The sequence below is a fragment of the Mastacembelus armatus genome, chromosome 8 (genome assembly GCF_900324485.2).
Source record: "Mastacembelus armatus chromosome 8, fMasArm1.2, whole genome shotgun sequence".
Classification (NCBI taxonomy): domain Eukaryota; kingdom Metazoa; phylum Chordata; class Actinopteri; order Synbranchiformes; family Mastacembelidae; genus Mastacembelus; species Mastacembelus armatus.
Genome location: NC_046640.1, coordinates 14,452,702 through 14,473,094, shown reverse-complemented (window position 1 = coordinate 14,473,094; position 20,393 = coordinate 14,452,702). Strand labels below are relative to the sequence as shown.

General features: G+C 39.0%; 3 protein-coding genes across 6 annotated transcripts; 2 read left to right on the top strand and 1 right to left on the bottom strand.

Annotated features, from left to right (window-relative positions):
• Positions 1-36: 36 nt before the first annotated feature.
• Positions 37-19,065, bottom strand: LOC113141378 (5-hydroxytryptamine receptor 3A-like). 3 transcript variants are annotated; one of them, XM_026325758.1, is made up of 11 exons: positions 19,031-19,065; positions 18,195-18,276; positions 5,595-5,723; positions 3,060-3,205; positions 2,728-2,772; positions 2,548-2,654; positions 2,130-2,299; positions 1,764-1,879; positions 813-1,023; positions 553-702; positions 37-431 (listed from the first exon to the last, which is right to left on the bottom strand). In XM_026325758.1, the coding sequence occupies exons 4-11, from the start codon at positions 3,153-3,155 to the stop codon at positions 178-180; spliced, it is 1,149 nt and encodes a 382-aa protein (XP_026181543.1). In that variant the 5' UTR covers positions 3,156-3,205; positions 5,595-5,723; positions 18,195-18,276; positions 19,031-19,065; the 3' UTR covers positions 37-177. The 3 variants fall into 3 exon arrangements, with proteins under 3 accessions (XP_026181543.1, XP_026181542.1, XP_026181540.1); XM_026325757.2 differs by lacking the exons at positions 18,195-18,276; positions 19,031-19,065 and adding an exon at positions 3,284-3,324 and having other exon boundaries at positions 5,595-5,796; XM_026325755.1 differs by lacking the exons at positions 5,595-5,723; positions 18,195-18,276; positions 19,031-19,065 and adding an exon at positions 3,284-3,433.
• On the top strand, positions 4,890-9,132 carry LOC113141379 (inward rectifier potassium channel 16-like). 2 transcript variants are annotated; one of them, XM_026325759.1, is made up of 2 exons: positions 4,890-4,991; positions 7,805-9,132. In XM_026325759.1, exon 2 carries the CDS (start codon positions 7,831-7,833, stop codon positions 8,980-8,982), a length of 1,152 nt encoding a protein of 383 aa, XP_026181544.1. In that variant the 5' UTR covers positions 4,890-4,991; positions 7,805-7,830; the 3' UTR covers positions 8,983-9,132. The 2 variants fall into 2 exon arrangements, with proteins under 2 accessions (XP_026181544.1, XP_026181545.1); XM_026325760.1 differs by lacking the exon at positions 4,890-4,991 and adding an exon at positions 7,606-7,670.
• LOC113141377 (inward rectifier potassium channel 2-like) lies at positions 9,659-15,226 on the top strand. The gene is made up of 2 exons (XM_026325754.1): positions 9,659-9,810; positions 12,074-15,226. The coding sequence occupies exon 2, from the start codon at positions 12,322-12,324 to the stop codon at positions 13,636-13,638; it is 1,317 nt and encodes a 438-aa protein (XP_026181539.1). The 5' UTR covers positions 9,659-9,810; positions 12,074-12,321; the 3' UTR covers positions 13,639-15,226.
• Positions 19,066-20,393: the final 1,328 nt, after the last annotated feature.

Below are 20,393 nucleotides of genomic sequence, written 5' to 3'. Positions count from 1 at the left end.
TAAGGTTAAATATACCTAACAAATAAATATGCTGTTTTTCATGTCTTTTTTATCTTTGCATTTGAATTTAAGAGAAGCTTCTGAATCTTTGAGAGCTTATGTAAATCCAAAAAATTCAGTTTAGATCTCTTACTTGATATTCAATAACATGGTGGTAATCATTAGTAGTCTCACCTGTTAGTTCCAGAAATCAAAATGGTCAATTTTACATTCATACCGTACCATCACGTACGTCATGGCACAGAAGTACACAGTGCCCAAAATGAAGTAGAACCAGAAAAAGATTGTGTCCAATCTGTTGGCAATCGCCTTACATCTCTCACTTTCCAGTTCCTTGGCCTTTATAGCGTCCAGGAATTTGACCACCTTTCTGAGCATCTGACTGTCCTCTGAACCACCCAGCTTAACGACACTGATGTCAGCTTGATTTTCTGTAGATATTATAATAAAACAGTAGCACAATGTGTTTTTTTTTTTGTTTTTGTTTTTAAAAGTCAGTTCTTCTACTTAGAAATTCAACATGTATTTTTTTTTAATCAATCAATCGCTTACCCTCATCCTGCTCCTCTCGTCTGGTTTTGGGTGCAGCCCTTTGGGGCCAACAGCGTGAAACAATTGTGCCATCTTTGGCCACCTGGGTCAGCACCATCGACACCAGCATGCTCAGCACCATGAGCACCAGACAAACACAGAAGTGGGTTCCTGCAGCACAAACACATGGTTCATGACTCAAGCTCAAACTGGGATGTTGTTCAGATATACATTGTGAGTGTGCATGTGCGTTTCGCTGAGATGCATGTGAGCTGACTCACGGATAATGGGGCTGCATTCGCTGTCTCCAGGGAGCACATCGTTGAGGATGCCGAGGAACATGGTGAAGCTGAGCACCAGCGTGACTTTAAAACCGTTGCGTTCACCTTCTCCCACTGGCAGGGCAAAGCTGACCACATCAGCCAACACAATAAGAATAGTGGGCAGCAGTAATGTAATGAAGGGACCGGTATATTTGATGCTCAGTCCCACCTGAGTGTGTGGAACACAGAATTTTGTGGTTATAGGAAAATAAATGAACTTTTTTGCAGTTTTTCTAAAAACTACTGGCATATGCTTGTGGTGGAAGAAAATGTTTGCCTAATACTTATTTTTATTCCTGTCTCATGCAAAATGGTGGTAATCCACTTACTAAAGTCTTCACATTTATTCAGCAATCACTATCTAGAGCTACACTTTCCTTACCCTGCACTGATTAATTGATGTTTGACCATTTTGCTCTAAAATGACTGAAATGATCGATCGAATGTGAAAATGTCAAAATAGCACCAGTTGATTTTTTTGTTATATTGATTTATTGACTAATTGTTTTAGTACTAATGCCAGCAGATAGATTAGGGGACAATGGGCCCCTGGACACAGACATGTAAAGGGCCCCATCTCTTCGTGTTCAAAATCAACTTATTATTTTACTTCATTTGTTTTTCATTTGGTAGTTTTGCACACTTCTGTAGTTCTTTGCAGTTCTTTGGTGTTGTGATTCTTTTTTAGTCATTTTGTAGTTTTGCATCTATTTGTTTCTCATTTCCTTCCAACAGAAAGGTCAACAGTCTCAGTTCTCTGGTCTAGGGCCCCACTGACCCCTTGCACCCCTGAGCCTGTGCTTGGTAGTTCAGTTCAGTAATCCATCTATGACAATATGATAATATCAATATTGCAGGAATTTTGTGAAACATGAATCAAATGTCTGTCCGTCATGTTTAGGAACTTACCATGATGTAATGGCGATCATCTCTCTTTTTCTCGAGGGACACGTGTGTAGTTTGCCAATCTCCATGGGAACCATCATTCTTCCACACTTTACCGAACACCAGGTCTGTGCCACATTCTGAATGAAAAGAATCATGTATTTTTCTTATCTGATGTGGCAAAGTGTGGGTTTGGTATGATAAATAGCAGATTACATAAAACATGTTTTTCCTTTCATGTTAAAGAACACAATAGTGAGAAAATGCAAAACTAAAACTAACTTGGCTAAGAAGATAAATCAGTCGACAGATATTTAAAACGATGAAAATGAAAGTCAGTTTACTTTTAATCCTGCACTGATGTTGATTTAATTGAACTGCTGAGTTTACCATCATAGGACCATGTCTGGATCGCGACAGGACATTCATCAGCAGCAAAGGGATAGTTGAACAAGTTGACTGCACAGTCCACCTCTGCATTTATGTTCACAAAGTGAACCAGGGTGCCATTGCTGTAGACCAGCAGATCACGAGAGGCGTCCGTCATAGTAGTTTGTATTCTACAGACATTAGAGACACAAGACGATGTTGATAAACTTAAATAAGTCCATCCATCCATCCATCATCTATACTTGCTTACTCCTTAACCAGGGTCACAGGGATCTGCTGGAGCCTATCCCAGCTCTCTTTCGGGTGGAAGGCAGGGGTACACCCTGGACAGGTCACCAGTCCATCACAGGGCTAAATAAGTCCAAGAAGTAAATTTATTCTAATAGCTGGAGGCTCTTATGCTATGTTACTGACTTACCCATTTGTGACCTGGAGCTCCGGGATCCAGACTGTTTGTACTGGCAGAACCACTGCATTATATTTATAAACGGATGTGTTCCAGCTCAACTCAGGATCACTCCATACCTTTGATGTAAAATCATAATTACTGTGATTGTTTGTTTTTTGTTTGTTAATGTAAAAATATCTTTAAGCTTACCAACATGGCTTGCAGGAGACTATATAAGCGGAGGTTCTTCGTGTCCTGTTAAAAAAAAGATAACAGGATAAAGTGGCAAACACTGGATTAGTGACTTTGTGTCTCAAAACACGGATCTGATGAATAAGCATTTAACATGTTTTTCCCCAATTTTGTTGTATACATATTTATGTGATTAAATAAACTGTATCATGTATCAGTGCAGGTTCAGCAGGTTTACCTTAGAACAGCTTAGTCAAAATAAAAGCAACACAAATAAAGACATTACAAATAATAAAGGGAAACCACACAGATATGACAGATCTTAAAGGAAAATAATTCAAAATACTTACAACTGACAGTGTTTGGTACTCAATGTATGGCACATATACTGTTTGACTGCAGTTTTCATATTGTGGTTGAGATGAAAAGTTTTTATTTATCAACATTTGAGCCAGACATCTGCGGCTTGTACAGATGGTTTCAGCAAGTCCACATCCTAAAATTGGGAGTCAAAAGTGAGCCCAAATTTTGAATATTTGACTAAATAAATATAAATATCTTAACTTACACTTACCTACTGTTAGTAAACTCAGTAAGAAGACAGTCTTCCCTAGACTGTGGGTAAGAAACAACTTTACTAAAACCATCACTGCAGGAATCATCTACTATCTACTACAACTGTGTGAGTAATAACAGTCGTGTGCCAGTTTGTTGTTGGCACTGTCTTCTGTCCTGTCTTATATGTTTTAGCCTTGTATGATGCTTAAATACACCTGTCTGTGACAATTAACCACATAGTCAGACATATGGCACACAAGAGAATCTGACTAACCCATAATAGTGCATAAGAATACCTTTGTGTGCATAATTACAGTGAGCATTCAGCATGTCCCTTTTTCAGTCTGTGTAAACAGAACATAAGTGCAGTTACTCCCACTGTATGTTTACCTTCCAGGTTCAGGTAGTTCCAGCTGCTATTTGTCATTATGACTGGTTGTGCTGCTTTGCATTACAATGGGACTGTGGCTGTGTCAAAGAGGAAAGTGAGTTGGCACAGCCAATAACCAAGCCCTGTTATGGACGCAGGACAAAGACGTGCGTGTTTTCTGAGAACAACGAACATGAAATTTTATAGTTTTGTCATTTGTCGTTTTTGTGTGCATTAGCAATTTCACTAATAAGCCTAAAGAATTATACAGTGCTAATTAAAATCCTCTCATAAACTAAATTGTACTCCCACAATATGCATTTCATTAATTGACATATCCAAATTGTTGCTGTGTTTGTCTTTCTGCAGAAGAGCAGCCTGTAGTAACTCAACCCCTAACCCACATGACTTTTTTACTGCATAACTGTACAGAACACCCATGCAGTCGCAGTCGACCACCTACTGCCGAGTTTTACTACCCTGCTGTTCTACTGACAGCAAAGGTGGCTTGACTTATATTTTCAACAAATACTGTGCTTTCACAGTTCTCACAGTCACACTATTGTTATGTACTGCAGTAAAGGATGTAAGACTGTTTCTGTATGTGTTTTAACCTACTCGTTTCTGCCTGTTAATGAAAAACTGGTAAAAGGTTATCCAGGTTATCTCTCAGAGGAATGTCTGTCACCTCTGTCTTCACACATAAGCTCAAAAGATCAATACATGCTAAATCGAAAAGGGGGTGGCTTAAAAAACGAACAGGAAGTTTGTTTTGGTGTTGCTGGCCTCTTTCTAACAGGTTCGGATGTTTGTGTGACTGCATTTAAATACAAATGCAGAAGTCTGTGTCCTGGCTGTTTAGTGAACTTTTTTTTTTAACAGATCCAGACTGAAGAAAAAAGAAGGTTCTTCTCCTTACAGCATCTCCAGCTGATGGAGCAAAACATTTTTTTTTTGTCTGACAAATTCGAGGTGAAATAACTGTACACATTTTGTGCATATTGCTGTGTACATAACTGAAAAATAACCCCATAAATAACTTAATCTAATGTCATTTTTATTTCTTGTGAGACTATTCAATAATTTCATAACTAATTGTACAATTTCATCACTTTACACAAACACTTAGAGGACTTTTGATATTTTCACCTTAAAAGCCTTTAAAATATTCCAGATGGAGGGAAGTGATTGCTGTAAAATAGAAAAAAACTGGGACGTTGCCTCAGGCCCAGACCAGCCCCCTACACTCTGCAGCTAATTGAACTCAGTTCCTACTTAAACTGTGGCAGCACATCACCTAATGCTTGGCAGAACAGATGGGCTTATATGACACCTGACAATTTTTACTCTGCAAGTAAGTTGAACATTTAAATATTTCTGTTATTTCTAAATGTATTGAAGGATTATTCTATGTAATGACCAATAAATGACAACATTAACACTTCTAATTGATAATATTATATAAATAAAAAGACCTGTCTTTGTGTTTCTACAAAAATAACAGAACAATACACTTTGGCAATCCATTTTACTACTAGCTAATACATGATAGGAATAGCAGGTCAGAGATTACTAACTTACAAAGCATCTACAAATGCAGCTGAATATTATCGAAGTCTGCAGATTATTTCACCAGTGTTAAGAGAAATAAGACAGGAAAAAGGTGCCATCAGTCAAATTGTAAATAAATTATTATAAAGGTTATTGAGGACATACCAAATGTAAAACTTTGGCATATACAAAATAAATAAATATTAAAGATCATAGAAGACGCTAACATCTGTGGAATTTCCCCACTGTGGGACTATTCATCTTATCTTAATTAGGAATGTAACTCAAGCTTACTGGCCACACATACTGTAGCAGTAGCTCTCAGTCTATTCACACGCAGAATTTGAGACATGAATAGCTACATAGCAGTAAAGTTTATATAAAACCAAAGCAAAACACATCATACCTTAATAACATAGGCTAGACTTTGTAGTTTCCCCTGCTCATTTTCTGACTGCAGAGAGTGGGCGCCACCTCAGTGACCTCTTCCTTAGACCAGATTGTCCTGTTCTTGTTGTTTTCCACTCAGGGAGTTCTGGGGAAAAATCAGGTTGCTACATTGTCAAACATGTGACACTGCAGCTGATGGGTCAAGTATTCATTTGCTTGTACAGTTAAAGTATCTTAACCCAGTGACTTGCTATTTTTATGCATCCCTATGTACATATTCATCAAATACTGACACTGCTTTCTGTAACATTATTGTGCCATAATAGTCATAACATGAGAACATAGTAACGGTACAACACTTGAGATGATGTGTTTGCATTTTGGCTGCCTTTTACTAAGCTGATTACTATGCTGTTAACCAGAGGCTATTTGTGAGCAGTTATCTTTCCAACTGTTTCATGCACAGAGCTGCATCTTTCCACAATCTTTGGCATATTGAGTTAGCGTATTTGTGTTTACTGCTACAGATCACCAACAAACAGAATCAGGCTCAAGCGAGGAACATTTCAGATGGATTGGCCTTATTCTGACTGACAGGAAGTCTATTCTAAAAGAGTGCTATTATAACATAAACAGTGGACGGTTTACAGTTACCTAAAATCGTTAAAGTACACAATTAAACCACAGAATCAAAGAGCATGAAACTATAACTCTTGAATACAAGTTTATCATAAACTGAGACAGACAACAACTATGTGCGTCTAAGTGACTCAATTAAACAATAAAACTGGAGATAAGGACCTGACTGAACAGCAAGGAAAGACATGACTAAAACAACATCAATCAGTATTTTCACTTAGCATTCTGCATAAAACCATAAGCTTGATAGCATGATTTTCATCAGTGACATCTCAAACAGCTGTCAGATTACTGGCTTGACAAAAGCAATAATGTCCTGGCTTTGTATTTTATGTCTTATTGAAATGAAGGTGGTGTGGTTAAACTTTGACATTTGCGGTGACATTTGGAGGTGAAAGCAGTTAGAGGTGGTTGGAGGATAATAATTAACCTCATAAAGACAAAAATAGTTCAATAACTGCACCTCACTGAGGTTAGGTTTTTGCTTTATTAACCACAAAACAATTTTGTTAGGACTTGTGGAGTAAAGACATTGATTATATAAACACTTCCATTATAACCACACTTGTCAATTTTTTATTTAGTCTATACAAGTTTGGCCTTAGAGCTGCTTGGGATGTGTTAACACAAATTATTTTGTCTTGTGTTTTCTTCAAAATAAATCATTTTATCATTTTTGGGGTCTGTTTTCCAGCCACTGTACTGGGTCACATCTAAATGGAAAGAGACCCTAAACTGATGGTTCTTCCCTAACTTGTCCTGATCCAGAAGCCAATATTGATCTTGTCAGATGGTTGTGAACAAATTAAATATATCATCATTGGTACCTGAACAAGTTTAAGACTGAAAGACTTCTTAGAGGGAACTTAGTGTATGAAGGACACGTCTACACATTAGTTAAAAATCCATTGAAAACAGCCGGTCTGGGTCTTAAAGTACATGTAGAGAATTGTAAACACACATTTTGCCTCAAAAGATCACAGTGAAGTTTTGCTGTGTGTTTGCTTTGAGGCTGATGTGAGAAACTTAGCTCAGACTTGGTATCAACGGAAAGAATGGCTTCTTATAACACCCAGTATAGCAGAGTGCAATGAACGTTTTTGGTGGTGGTGGGACCTCAGCTTTTAGAAACATTGAAAGAAAAAAAAAAACAACACACCATTTTACAACCTTTTTACAGGCAGTTTTGTATAGTCCCTTTTGACTGGACCCTGTACCGGATCTGTCGCATTTACCAGGTTGAAGTGATCATAGAAAGCTTTTACCATGACTGATTTGGATGTTGTCCAGACTTTAATGGATCTTCTGGTTAATAATCAGTAAGAACCTCATACTCTTGAAGTATATTTTTCACACTCTGAGGAGTGCTCAAATCATTTTCTGCTGATAGCTTGAGGCACAGGGTGACCTAGGCTGCTTGCTCAAACATGAAGGATTCAGCTTAATAAAAAAAGTCAGTTTATTTATTTATTTTTACATTTTAGTCACATCTGCTTAATAAAATGCTACCTTTCTGATGTCCTGGCATTTAACTTTAGAACTGTCATTCTAATGTGAATTTTCCATTTCATGTCTGTCTTTGTGCAGGATATTGAAGGGTAGCCCTGGTCAAAATGAGCACAGTGAGGGGTGAGCAGGTTGTCACTGAAATCTGCTGCACCACAATCCACACACTGAGCAGGCAAAATGGCAGTGAGAAGCAGCTACGCTATATGGAGAAAGATGGACGGTTTCCTGTGGTTTTCCGGAGGACGCCTAGAGAATGGACCCCCTACCTGATGGATATCTTCACCACTCTTGTGGAGATCCGTTGGAGAGTGATGCTTCTCATCTTTTCCCTCTCTAACATTTTCTCTTGGCTTTTTTTCGGGCTCATTTATTGGCTCATTGCATATGTACATGGAGATGCTGACAGCGTAGATAATGAACCCTGCATGCACAATGTGCGTGGATTTACTGGAGCCTTTATGTTCTCAATGGAGACACAGACAACTATTGGCTATGGCTTCAGGGGGATGACTGAGAAGTGTATGGTTGCCATTGTTGTCTTTACAGTTCAGGATTTATTTAGTTGCTTCCTTGACACCATTGTCATTGGTATTGTTGCTGCTAAAATGGCATCTGCACGAAAAAGAGCTCAGACGGTGGGTTTTAGCAGCTGTGCAGTGGTCAACCTGAGAGATGGAGTTCTGTGTCTGTCATGGCGCCTTGGGGACTTCAGATGTAATCATATCCTAGAGGGGGTCGCCAGGGCCCAATTAGTGCACTATGTAAAACAGCCACAGGGATCTATTGTGATGTCCTGCCAGGATTTGGAAATCCACAACCGGGACATTGTTCTGGCCACACCAACCACTATTATTCACAAGCTGGAGCCTGGCAGCCCTCTCTACTGCCTGGCCCCTGGCAACCTGCTGAGGGGTAACTTTGAGCTGTTGGTGTCTTTCACCTACACTGGAGACTCTACAGGTATGCTGCACCAGACCCGTGCCTCATACACAGCCGCAGACATCCGCTGGGGGCAGCGTTTCCAGGATATGTTGAAAGTGGACAAGAAGCACTACAAGGTGGACTATGCTCTGTTCAATGAGACCACATGGGTGCCAGTGCCCCTGCTCAGTGCACAGGAATATGACAGTATGAGATGTCCTGCAGAGGGCAGCCAGTTCCACTGTCCATGCTTGCCATCAGTCAAGATTAATGGACAAACTTGTCAGGTGAATATTGACATTACTGAAGAGGTTATGCAGCAAACATATCTGTAGATGTTCTCAAGACAAATGATAACATTTGTTTGTGTAAATATATTTATATGCTGCTCTGTAGTGTTCATGATCTCATGTTTTTATGATTTAATAAAATCTATAACTGTAAATTTAATTAAATAAAATCATATCGTATTTAATTAAAATCAAACTGGGTAAAAAAAAAAACTGTTCCTTGAAAACTCTTGTTTTTGTTCAGACGTCATTTAAAGTAATAATACCAGTCACAGTATGTGAGGCCAGTATTTGGAGCTCGACACCGCCACCTTGTGTTCATTGAGTAAAATCAAAACACCGCCTAACAGTGATGATTATTTTGGAAAGTCACACCGTTCACAAAGAAAGCCTCCCCCACACAACCACGTGTATTTGATTGATTCATAAGCAGCACATAAGCTCTAATTACAATGTATTAATTATAGGAGTTTGACCAGATTCATAAATCATATGCGGTTTCAAGGTTACTCTGGAGATGGGTGACGCCAAATTTAGGCTTCTTTTTGGTTAAAACAGCAGGTTTCCAGAGAAATTGTGTTTTTATTCCCCGTCTGGCTCGGAGGCTCGAACAGGCGCTGCAGCTTCTCATTGGTCGTCGCTCCGACGGGGGCGGGGATAGGCACGAGTATTTTTAAAATCTGTTTTGCAACGAGTAATATCTTCTTCAGTGTCACTGGAGAGGGTTATGGCACAGTTTATAGCAACAGACGAGAAACTAAGAGAACACAACAAAAGAGGAGCAAGAATAAAAGAGAAGACGTGGCCATATCCGGCGCATATGGAACTTAACGCAACATAAAAACATCAGAGCTGCAGTGCGACGACCAACAGGTAGGTGGAATAAACATTTATCCCTATTTCTGAGTGATGCGGCGTGGGAAATACAGCTACACTCTGCAATTACTGACGTGTAGTCGCAATGCATGATGCACAAATTGTATGATCTGTTCCCTTGTTCATTTTAACTATAAAGTAAGCAATTTCCGGTTTCATAACAATATTATTACTATCATCATTGTTGGATTGGGTTGTTGGAGACGGCAGGATGTGTACATAGCTCCTCTCCTTGATTTGATCTAATGGTGGGCTAAACTTCACTGCTAATACTTTACTGAAGTCTGAAAAGTAAAAATTAAAAACACAAATAAATAAAATGAAATATTAAACTTGTGAATTTCCATGAAAATACTATATTAACTATTTTACTCTTATAACAAATATTGGAAGGGTATATAAAAAGATATACCATCTGTTGGACAGAGTTATTGATTTGTGTAAGAAGCTTTATGTAACCAGTTTCCATCTGCCTCTGCTGTTGGCTCTAATTAAAAAAAACAAAAAATCTAAAACAAACAATCACAGGCTGTGTGGTCTCTGGAAGCCTTGGTCTGACACCAAATGCCAACCTGCAGTAATACATGAAGTAAGATAGTGAGCGTAAAAAGGTTGGGTGGGAAAGAATCTCTTAAACAGTAAAAGCTGCAGTGAAGGAAAGGAAAAGAGAGAGAGCCCTCGGGTTGTAACGAGCTGCACTGCTTCAACGCCACAAAAATGAGCGATATGGATTTGCAGAGGGGTCCCCCTGTGTTAACTGTACCTTTCCTTAATGAAATGCGCCAAAGTATCACACGAATACGCTTTTAATGTTTGTCTGTTTCATATACAGCTGCAATTATCGAATGTAGATGCAGCTATCATGCAGATACCTTATTACACAGGTAGATTTATTTAGTGCTCAAACGACAAATGGAAGAAAAAACTGTTATGGGCAGCGTCATCATGGGCTACTGTCTATACTGTGTTTGTTATAAGGATGTTGACATGGGTTAGGTTTCTTGTGGCAAGTCATTATTAACAATATCTGATTGTTGCAGTTTAATAATAAAACTGTAGCAGTTAAAGGATGGTTCCATTTTAAATATCATATAAAACTAAGATTCTTTGGCATGCTTGGAGCTGTAAATGAATGAACAATGTACAATGCAGGTCAATACTGAAGTGACATCATTTGCTGTGAAAAACAAAGATAATGCTGGAGAATTTAGGACAATGCCCTGCATTTTAACAGACACAAAATTAAATAATGGTTTAAATTGCTGAAAATGTTAATGTTAAATTTGTTAACACAAACCTTCCTAAATACAAAAAAAAAGTCAATGAATACATTTATTTAGAATACTTTCTTAAATGAACTAATTCAGGACGTTTGTGTATGTGTCATGTCTGGGTGTTTTCTCTTAGACACAATAAAACACTCAGATAAGACAGTTCAAATAATAGAGGTGGGAACTGTTTTGGCTTTAGTACAGCATGTCTGACTGACCATAGCCTTTTGTAGCCTGTGGTGCTAGATTTTAATGGAACTTTCAGGCCACACACAGCAAGTCAATAGCTTTTCTAATTTAGCTGCCCTTGTTGCTCTATTACATATGATGCAAGGTTACAGTTGCTTTCATAGAAAGCTGCCCATCCTCTCTGAAAAGCTGCAAGGCTCATTTAATCTTGTTACATGGTGCAGTGGTTTTAACAGTTGTAAATTAGTTTTGGACACGCATGTGCGCAGGTTATTGTTAACTATCTATTTACATAGCGTGAAATGTAATAACTGGAGAACAGGTTTTAAATGCTATGTCTTGATTTATGCACTGTAGTCTCACTTATGTGTGTGCACAGTTTAGAGACACATCTGCACAGAGCTGCTACTGTACTTGAACTCTTTGTTCCAGGGGCTCAGTGGATTAACATGAACTTGAATTGTGATTTGACTCAGCTCCCCATGGACTGACCTGCCTAATTAAGCCTTCCATTAAGCAGGGTAGTCATCATTTCCCACTATGTCAGCTGTCTAAGTACTTAAAGAACGTTTTTCATTTATTACTGATAATGCACAAACCATGCATTTCCTGTGCACACACTGTTTGTATACTGTATGCAAGAATAGTACTACTAAGTTTGAGTGTACAAGCCATTATTTGGACCAAAGTTATCCACATAGCCACACTGAGTGATCTTTGTTGTGGATATGTTGATGTGTGGTTCTGGTGCTGGTGCTTCCATTAAAACTGTGTTTGTTTCTCTCTTTAAATTTCCACAGCCCACTCCGCTGATGAGGTCTAAAGCAGGTATCAGAGAGGAGTGACCTGCCCTGCCCCCCAAGGTGCACAGCAGGCCCGCAGAATCACAGGACCAGTCCTCCCCTGTTCCCTGCAGGATTTAGTTCGAATTTAATTTTCTACTTACGTTTGTCCACAGGATTATTTAAAACTGTTTCTCCAACGCTTCTACCAAAAACTTAGACTGTTTTCCAAAGCAGAACCGGCTCAGCCCTCCCAGGTGGAAGTGATGGGGAGTGTGCGAAGCCACCGCTACAGCATTGTGTCCTCTGAGGAAGATGGCATGAAGCTGTCCACTATTGCGGTCCCAAATGGCTACGGAAATGGCAATGTCAAAAAGGTGCCCGCAGAACACCAACATCAAAGCCGCTTTGTCAGTAAGGATGGCCACTGCAATGTGCAGTTTATCAATATGAGTGAGAAAGGCCAGCGGTACTTGGCTGATATCTTCACAACCTGTGTTGACATTCGCTGGCGCTGGATGCTGCTCGTATTCTGCCTTTCTTTCCTGCTGTCATGGTTGTTTTTTGGCTTTGTCTTCTGGGTAGTGGCCCTCTCTTACGGGGACTTGGAGAATGAGACTCAGATGTGTGTTTCCAACGTGGACAGCTTTATTGCTGCTTTCTTGTTCTCAGTGGAGACCCAAACCACAATTGGCTATGGCTATCGCTACGTGACTGAGGAGTGCCCCATTGCTGTTTTCATGGTTGTTTTCCAAAGCATTGTGGGCTGCATCATTGATGCTTTCATCATTGGTGCTGTCATGGCCAAGATGGCCAAGCCCAAAAAGAGAAATGAGACCCTGGTGTTTAGCCACTATGCCACAGTGGCCATGAGGGATGGTAAACTTTGCCTGATGTGGCGTGTGGGCAACCTGAGGAAGAGTCACTTAGTGGAGGCCCATGTCAGGGCTCAGCTCCTCAAGTCCCGCACCACAGCCGAGGGAGAGTTTATACCTCTGGATCAGGTAGACATCGACGTAGGCTTTGACAGTGGCATTGACAGAATCTTCTTGGTGTCTCCAATTACAATTGTGCACGAGATTGATGAGGAGAGCCCATTCTATGAGATGAGCAAACAGGAGTTGGAGACGTCAGAGTTTGAGATTGTAGTGATTTTGGAGGGCATGGTTGAAGCTACAGCTATGACCACTCAGTGTCGGAGTTCCTACGTGGCCAGTGAGATCCTCTGGGGCTACCGCTTTGAGCCGGTGCTCTTTGAAGAAAAGAACTACTACAAAGTGGACTACTCTCGCTTTGACAACACCTATGAGGTGCCCAGCACGCCCCATTGTAGTGCTAAAGAACTCGCTGAGAAGAAGTCCAGCAGCTCCAGCTCAAGGAACTCTTTCTGTTACGAGAATGAGGTGGCTCTGGAGAAAGTTGAGCTGGAGGAGGAGTTTGAAGAGGAGGATGACAGGCAGCTGAATGGTGCTGAGGTTGGTGCAATTGAAGACATAAACACAGATATGGTGTCAGACTCTGAGTGCAACATGGACTCTTCACCTTTACAATCAAGACCTTTGACGGCTGAATCAGAAATATGACTGCAGGGGTTAAACACTATGGTATGTAGTATGACTTGGTATGTTAAAGTTTTCTTGAACTTTGGTCTTGATTGCTGTTATTGACAATGTATGACAGTTTGTAAAAGACCATGATTTAAGTATGAAATTCTCTATGCAGAAGCTGACGCACAGAAAATATAAACGTTATATTGTTTATGGAAAAAAATAATGGAGCCTGTCTCTGTGCGCACTACTTTTAATAAGAAAATGTTTTAGTAGAATAAGTAATTGGGTTCAGAAAAATAGTGATGAGTGCTTTAATAATACTTTGTATTGAACACCTCGAGTAAGACTGTAGGTATGCATTTAAAAGCCAAACTCAATATGTGTGTTTTTAATCACTGTCAATTAATTTGGTTTAAAAGTTTAAATAAGTTAAATCACCTGCACAAAAAGGCTACTGTTTGTTAATGAGCTGGTCTCTTAGCAAAGTATATTTCTGGTCTTTTCGGTGTGGTGGTCTTGATGTGTTCTCATGGCTCAAGGCAGGAAAGATATTTTCAGTCCTTGAGTACACCATGCTCCTCAACCTATCATCTTGTCTCAGTATAGCATCTTCTGCAGTATTTTCTTAAAAACAGTTTCAGTCCCTGCGGAGTCATTCTGGAGTTTTGGCTGCAACTTAGCACACACTACATTAGATGTCATAAGAAGAAGAAGAAGCACACAGAGGTGGTTCACTGTGCAGTATACTGCCACTTCTCACAGGTCATGTTCTAATGTGCAATAAAGTTCAGTGGCAGTGATAGGAAGCTCGACCCTGAGCCAAAGTTATGAATGTTGACGATAAATGCTGCTAAGTTACATATTGTATGTTTAGAGAGAAATCTAGGAGCCAAAAATGTATGGTCTTTTTCAGTATCCAGACTGCAGATGCAGTCTGTAATGTTATTTTTAGAACTAGACAAGCATGATTCTGTCAGTGTGTTTTCCAAAGCTTTAGTGCACTTTCTTCCTCAACCAGAGAATTTCTTCCCCCATTAAAAACAGAAGCTGTTTTATTACCCAAAGTCCAATGTATACATGTATTTAGGAGAAAACTGTAACTCATCTTTTAGCTGATGTTGATTTGAAACCTGAACCTTTCCTCATCTAATAGTGATTGGCTGTGTTGAAACGGTGAATTATTTGAGTTTATTTTAATGTAGTACTGTTTATATTAACATCAGTGTTCTTAGCATGGCAGTCATGCAGAATTTGGATGCAGCTTAGTTAACTCTCACTTTACAACTGTGGGTCTTATCATGTCAAAATGGGCCCTTGTTTTGTCTTATTACAGATCAGGTTTGCTAAGCAATATTTCAGTTCCAATCACAAAATCCTGAAAGCAGGTAGCACACTTGACTTCAGTCTTACACAAGATTGAACTTGTTTTTTTTTTTACTTATTATTATTATTATTATTATTATTATTATTATTGTGACACATTCATGCCTGGATAATGTCAGTGGAAACCAGAACACTGTACTGCTTTTCTGGTAAGGAAATTTATTAAAAAATATTATCTATTCTCAGTGACACTTCTGCTGTCTTAGGTCTTTATTTTTCTAACAGGGTATTCCCACCTTCCCACACAAAACAGAGACTGTACAGATTTTTTTTATCTTTTGTAAATTTAAATGCAAATATTATACTGGCATATTGATATTGCAGTTGTTCAAAACTGTCCCTTTTTCAATAAAAACATTAAAAAAAATTATAAAGCTCATGCATTGACTGTACACAACAAATCAATTAACACTTTGCATGTCTAACCTATGAGCTGATTATCAATTTTTTGACATCTTTCTACATTTACATGAAGTGATACATCTGCACTCAATGGAGCTAGAAGTTTCCAGTGATTTGCATTTTGTCCCAAAACGTGTGACATCTGCATCTGGTGAGAGGTCTGGTTGCATGTTCTAGCTAAGGACTCACATGTTGCTCCCACAATTTGGAGCTGTGACTTAGATTTCTTGCTGAAAGCTGTCAGAGGTCACACCATCATTTACTGTAATTCACCAAACTGACTCACTCCAGGTCTGTGGAATCCCTGAGAGACCTCATGCTAAAACAGTCGGATTTGCTGGAAGTTATTCTCAATGACAGCAATGGAAAGAATGCCTCATTCTATTTTCCCAATCTCTTTGGTAAAGTGTGGAAAATAAGTGTATTCTTCTCTAAAGAGTGTCTTGGGAATGGTGCTAATTCTTAGAATTAACCAAGCTATAATACTGTAACCAAGCTATAATACTGGAGAATTCTATTTGTTAAAGCCACAAAGGTTGAATAAGTTTGAATAAGCATCTGTAGGATACCGCCAATCCAAATCTTTAATCTTATTTAGATTAATCAGATCAGAAATAATATAGTCATAGATGTTGTTTATGCCTGCAAAACTACATGGACATACAGATTGCATAACAAACCAATACACTAGAGATAGTCCACCTAGCTCTGCTCTACCAGCAGAAATATGCAAAAACCACTATTAAACAATAGATGTGATAAATGTAGTTGTATCCTGTGTTGACTCTGTGTTTGCAGTATGACACATCTGTCAGCAAATTTAGTTAGTTTCCATCCACAGCTGCATTCTGCCAGTATGAGAGTTAGTTGTGGGATCTATTGATCAGACCCGTCCCGAGGGGGGCAGTTTGATTTGGTTCTACATAGGAAGTTGGTGCTGCCTCTGGGCTTTTTCCACATTAACCTATGATACTGCCACAAAGCTCTGGCTTGGTGAGAAAATAAGGATCATCCATTTCCAAAAGAAATTTAAATTAATTTTCATTAAGTCAGTCTCTGATTGCCTTAATAGCAGAAGCTCATGCTTTTTCCTAATTGTTGACAGCCCTGAATCCTCTAGTGGGGTTTGTTCCATTCCTTAAAAAAATCTTCATGATTTGAACAATAAATGCTTGCAACCTCTGCGGTGATATTTAACAAAGCGGCATGGTGGCGCTCCAGTATGTACTGGATATGCTAAAAAAAACTGACAGCCAGCATTGGCCAGAGAACCCTTGTCAATGCTGATAATGACGTCTCTCTGGTGTATTACCCTCAACTAGATTATCAACAAGCTTGACCTTCAGGTTACCTGAGTGAAAATAAACAAACAGTTTACCAGCACTGTCAGCATCACATTAATCATAGTATTTGATTTCTCTTTTCAATGTTAAATAAGTTCACAGTTTTTGGAAGGAAATATAAGTGTGCGTATTCCATATTCAGCATGAACCTATAAAACATAACAGATATGACTAGATAAAGTGTACTATTTGTCCCTGTTAGCTTTTGTAAGAGCTCAGAAACACCCCTGGTTTCTTTCAGTGTCTGACACTTAGAGTAAGTTTATACACATCATTTCAGAGTGTGTTAAAATTACAGGAATGTTTATTGTTCAGGAGGAAATATGTGCAGTCTGGACAAAGTCTTTCCTGAAGTTATTTTGAAAGGGTATTATATCATAAAAAAATCTAAATCTGAATTCATATGGGGCACATCCGCAACCTGTCACTATAAATAGCTGTAACTGTGTTAGGTTTCTTCTCTACTGTGAAAAAATGATACATTTTTAAGTCTTTACACAAGTATGACTGATGACACATTTTTTTATCTAGCTGAGATGTCTCTTCTCTCATATGGATTGTTGCAGTCTGCATGCAACTCTGCATTAATTATTTGGCGGGTATTTTCAGTGTAGGGGCATGATTGTTATACATACATCAACTGAAAACCTCAGAAGTTTTAGCCAGTCAGAAAACAACATGTGTCAAAGAGACATAGAGATTCTAAGGCATCTGTGTTGTGTGATCTCAAGTAGAAGTAAGTCAAAGGCAGCCCAATTTAGCTTTCAGTCCTGAAGACAGTGTATGTATGATTTGTTCATGAAAAGAAACTGATTACATGAAAAGAGACTGGACTGTACACATACTGTACAAATAACACACCTCAGGCATACGCAGGTTTAGCCCATCATCATAGACTGTGATAGACTTTGACACACAGCTACTCCATGTTCGGTTACTTGTAAGAAGCTGGCGTTCTAATCTAATCTCTGATAGTATAGCAGTGATGTTTGCAAATTTGAATCATTCTCTTGAAATGATTTATTGCCTAAACAAGTCTGAAGAGGGATGGAACCTACATGTGCTTGATGGTTTCTTTGACCTTGGTTTTGATGAGCACATAACTCATGCAACGTATTCTCTTCCTAGCAAGGCCATAATTAATGGCCTGCTGAAACCTGTGATCCGATACTGTGGGGTCACTTTGCCTGGAAATGCAACAGCATTTTAGGAATTAAATGTTAATATTAATTTCTGCATTTTCATCTCCAGCCTGATTTGAAGCCTTTCACCACAAATGGCTTGTGTCTTCCTAGAATGCAGTGGGATTGAATTGGATAATTATATAATTCTGATTACATGCAGTTGCATATGGCTGCTTATGGGTTTGCACTGACCTGATGTCTCATGCAGTCAGTCGAAGATGGCAGCAAACTGATTGATGAGGACTTGGAGCACAAAGGGCAAAATGGTGATACTCACCTCTTGTCTTTAAAGTAGTCATGTTACCATCCACCCTATGTGACACTGCTGCTGCAGAAACTCGATCCCAATTAGTATGTAGCTGTAAAAAATGCAAGCACACAAAGGTTAAGTGTGCAGTAGTTAAATGCATATAGGGGAATATTCACATATCTCTTATCTCTCTTATTTTGCAATTTTATGACAGGATATCTGACTATTTTTGTGGGAAAATCTAAATAATTCTGTGAAACTGATACATGTGATAATGGAACCTAATGTCTGAGAATACACTCAGACATTTCACTCAGACCCATAACAGTTTACAGTTAACTTTAAACAGGATTAAAGTGTCCAATCACAGATAATTATGTTTTACCAAAAGGCCAACAGCTGACACACTTGCCAGAACCTTCTGCTGTGTTTGTGTGTGTGACTCTGAAAGGGATTCCTGGCTAGTGACAGTAAAACCCCTGTAGTGATCTCTTCTCTCATCATATCAGTATATTTAAAACTATATACTATAAGTGCCTTATAGGGTTTCAGTAGTTTTGATATTGTAGTTGTAGTTGTTTATTCATTTTCTTCTGTCACATTAGCTGTTAAACTTTAGTGTTTTGATGTCTAAGAAATGCAATGCTGAAATTTTTGGCACTGAGCTTCTAACAACTAAAAGTAAAAGGTAATCCAATCCCAAATTTCACATGAATAAACTACATTATTTTAGCATCTTCAGAAACAGTCTAATATCTTGCTCTGTTTCCTTCTCTTTTCCCTGCTCATTCTTATTTTCTAGTTTTCAGATTGTCGAACCATAATAACCCTACCCATACAAACAAACACACATGCACACACACCTGCTGACATTCATTTTGGCTCCATCTTTGACAGCTGAGTGTCTCATGACACTCAGGGGAGGAACAGGAGAATCCAGCAGGTAGAATATGTTGGACAGGATTCAGACTTTTTCCATTCCCTGAGCCTACTGAAAGACAATATGTATATTTATTCACAGAGGGTGTGTCTGGTCACGGAGGCAGCAACAAAAAGGCATTTGGCACATCGCAGCTTACATGCAATTATGTGTTTGTCCACTATTAGTTTGCTGCTTTACCTTACTGTTCATGATTTGTCTTCCTTTTTTATGCACATAGAACTGAAATTATGTTTTTGCACATTGAACTGAGGGAAGATACATTTATACAAACTTGATACAGTTACATTGCTGTATCCCTGTCAATAACTGGTCCAGTATTCATGCCACTGACCTTTATCCTTCTGGCTCTGGTTCCTCTGCCCTTGACAAATATATCCAGAGCCAGGAAACAACAGTGATACCTACTTTACGCTCACTGCTGGCTCTTGACCAGTAGCACCTTCTACTGAGAGGACGTGGCTCTGTGAAGCACTGTACTTTGTTTCCTATAATGGAGGTACATCAACAAGTGAGCCACAGCACGGAGCACAAGCTTTCCTTGACCTTCATTTATGATGCCTGCCTTCATAACAAGACCTGTGTGGACCTACCTGCAGAAAACAGTTCACTAACTGATTTAGGTGAACTGAACTGACATATATATATAAGTAGCAAAGAGTATCTATGGAAAACATTGTCTCTCTCTCACCTGTCATGCCTCTGTTTCTTTCCACTATTGCTGTTTTATTATTGTTCTGTATCATTATTCTGTCATGGCCTTTGCCAAGTTTCCCCTCGAAAATTTAAACTCAAGATGAAGCCTGCAAAATAACAGTGAAATAAAATACCAATAGAAAAAAAGTCTTTCAAAACGTGGATTATTTTAAGAATGGAGAATTTAAAGGACAGGGGATATCTGAGATGAGCTCGTTTATGAGGACAGCTGTGGAGAGATGGATACTTCTGAAATGTATCCAGCCCTTCACTGAAAAGGTTAGCACCAAACTGTTCTTGCCAATCAGCCACCACATTCATACACTGAAGAGCCACAACTGCTACTATAAACTCCAGACAGTACATTAAGCACTGTGTATTTTCTTATACTTTGAATCTTTCCACAGATATTACTATCTTTAGAAACTGATATATTGAGGTCATGGTAAGTTGACTATGCCTGCTCTTTTCCAAGAATGCCATGCTTTACATTCATACATTTACACACATTCACACATGAGACTTTGGGTGCTGTAGAGGTAATAATCATGGGAGTGAAGACTCACTTCTGTGCCCTGCCTTTCCTTGGA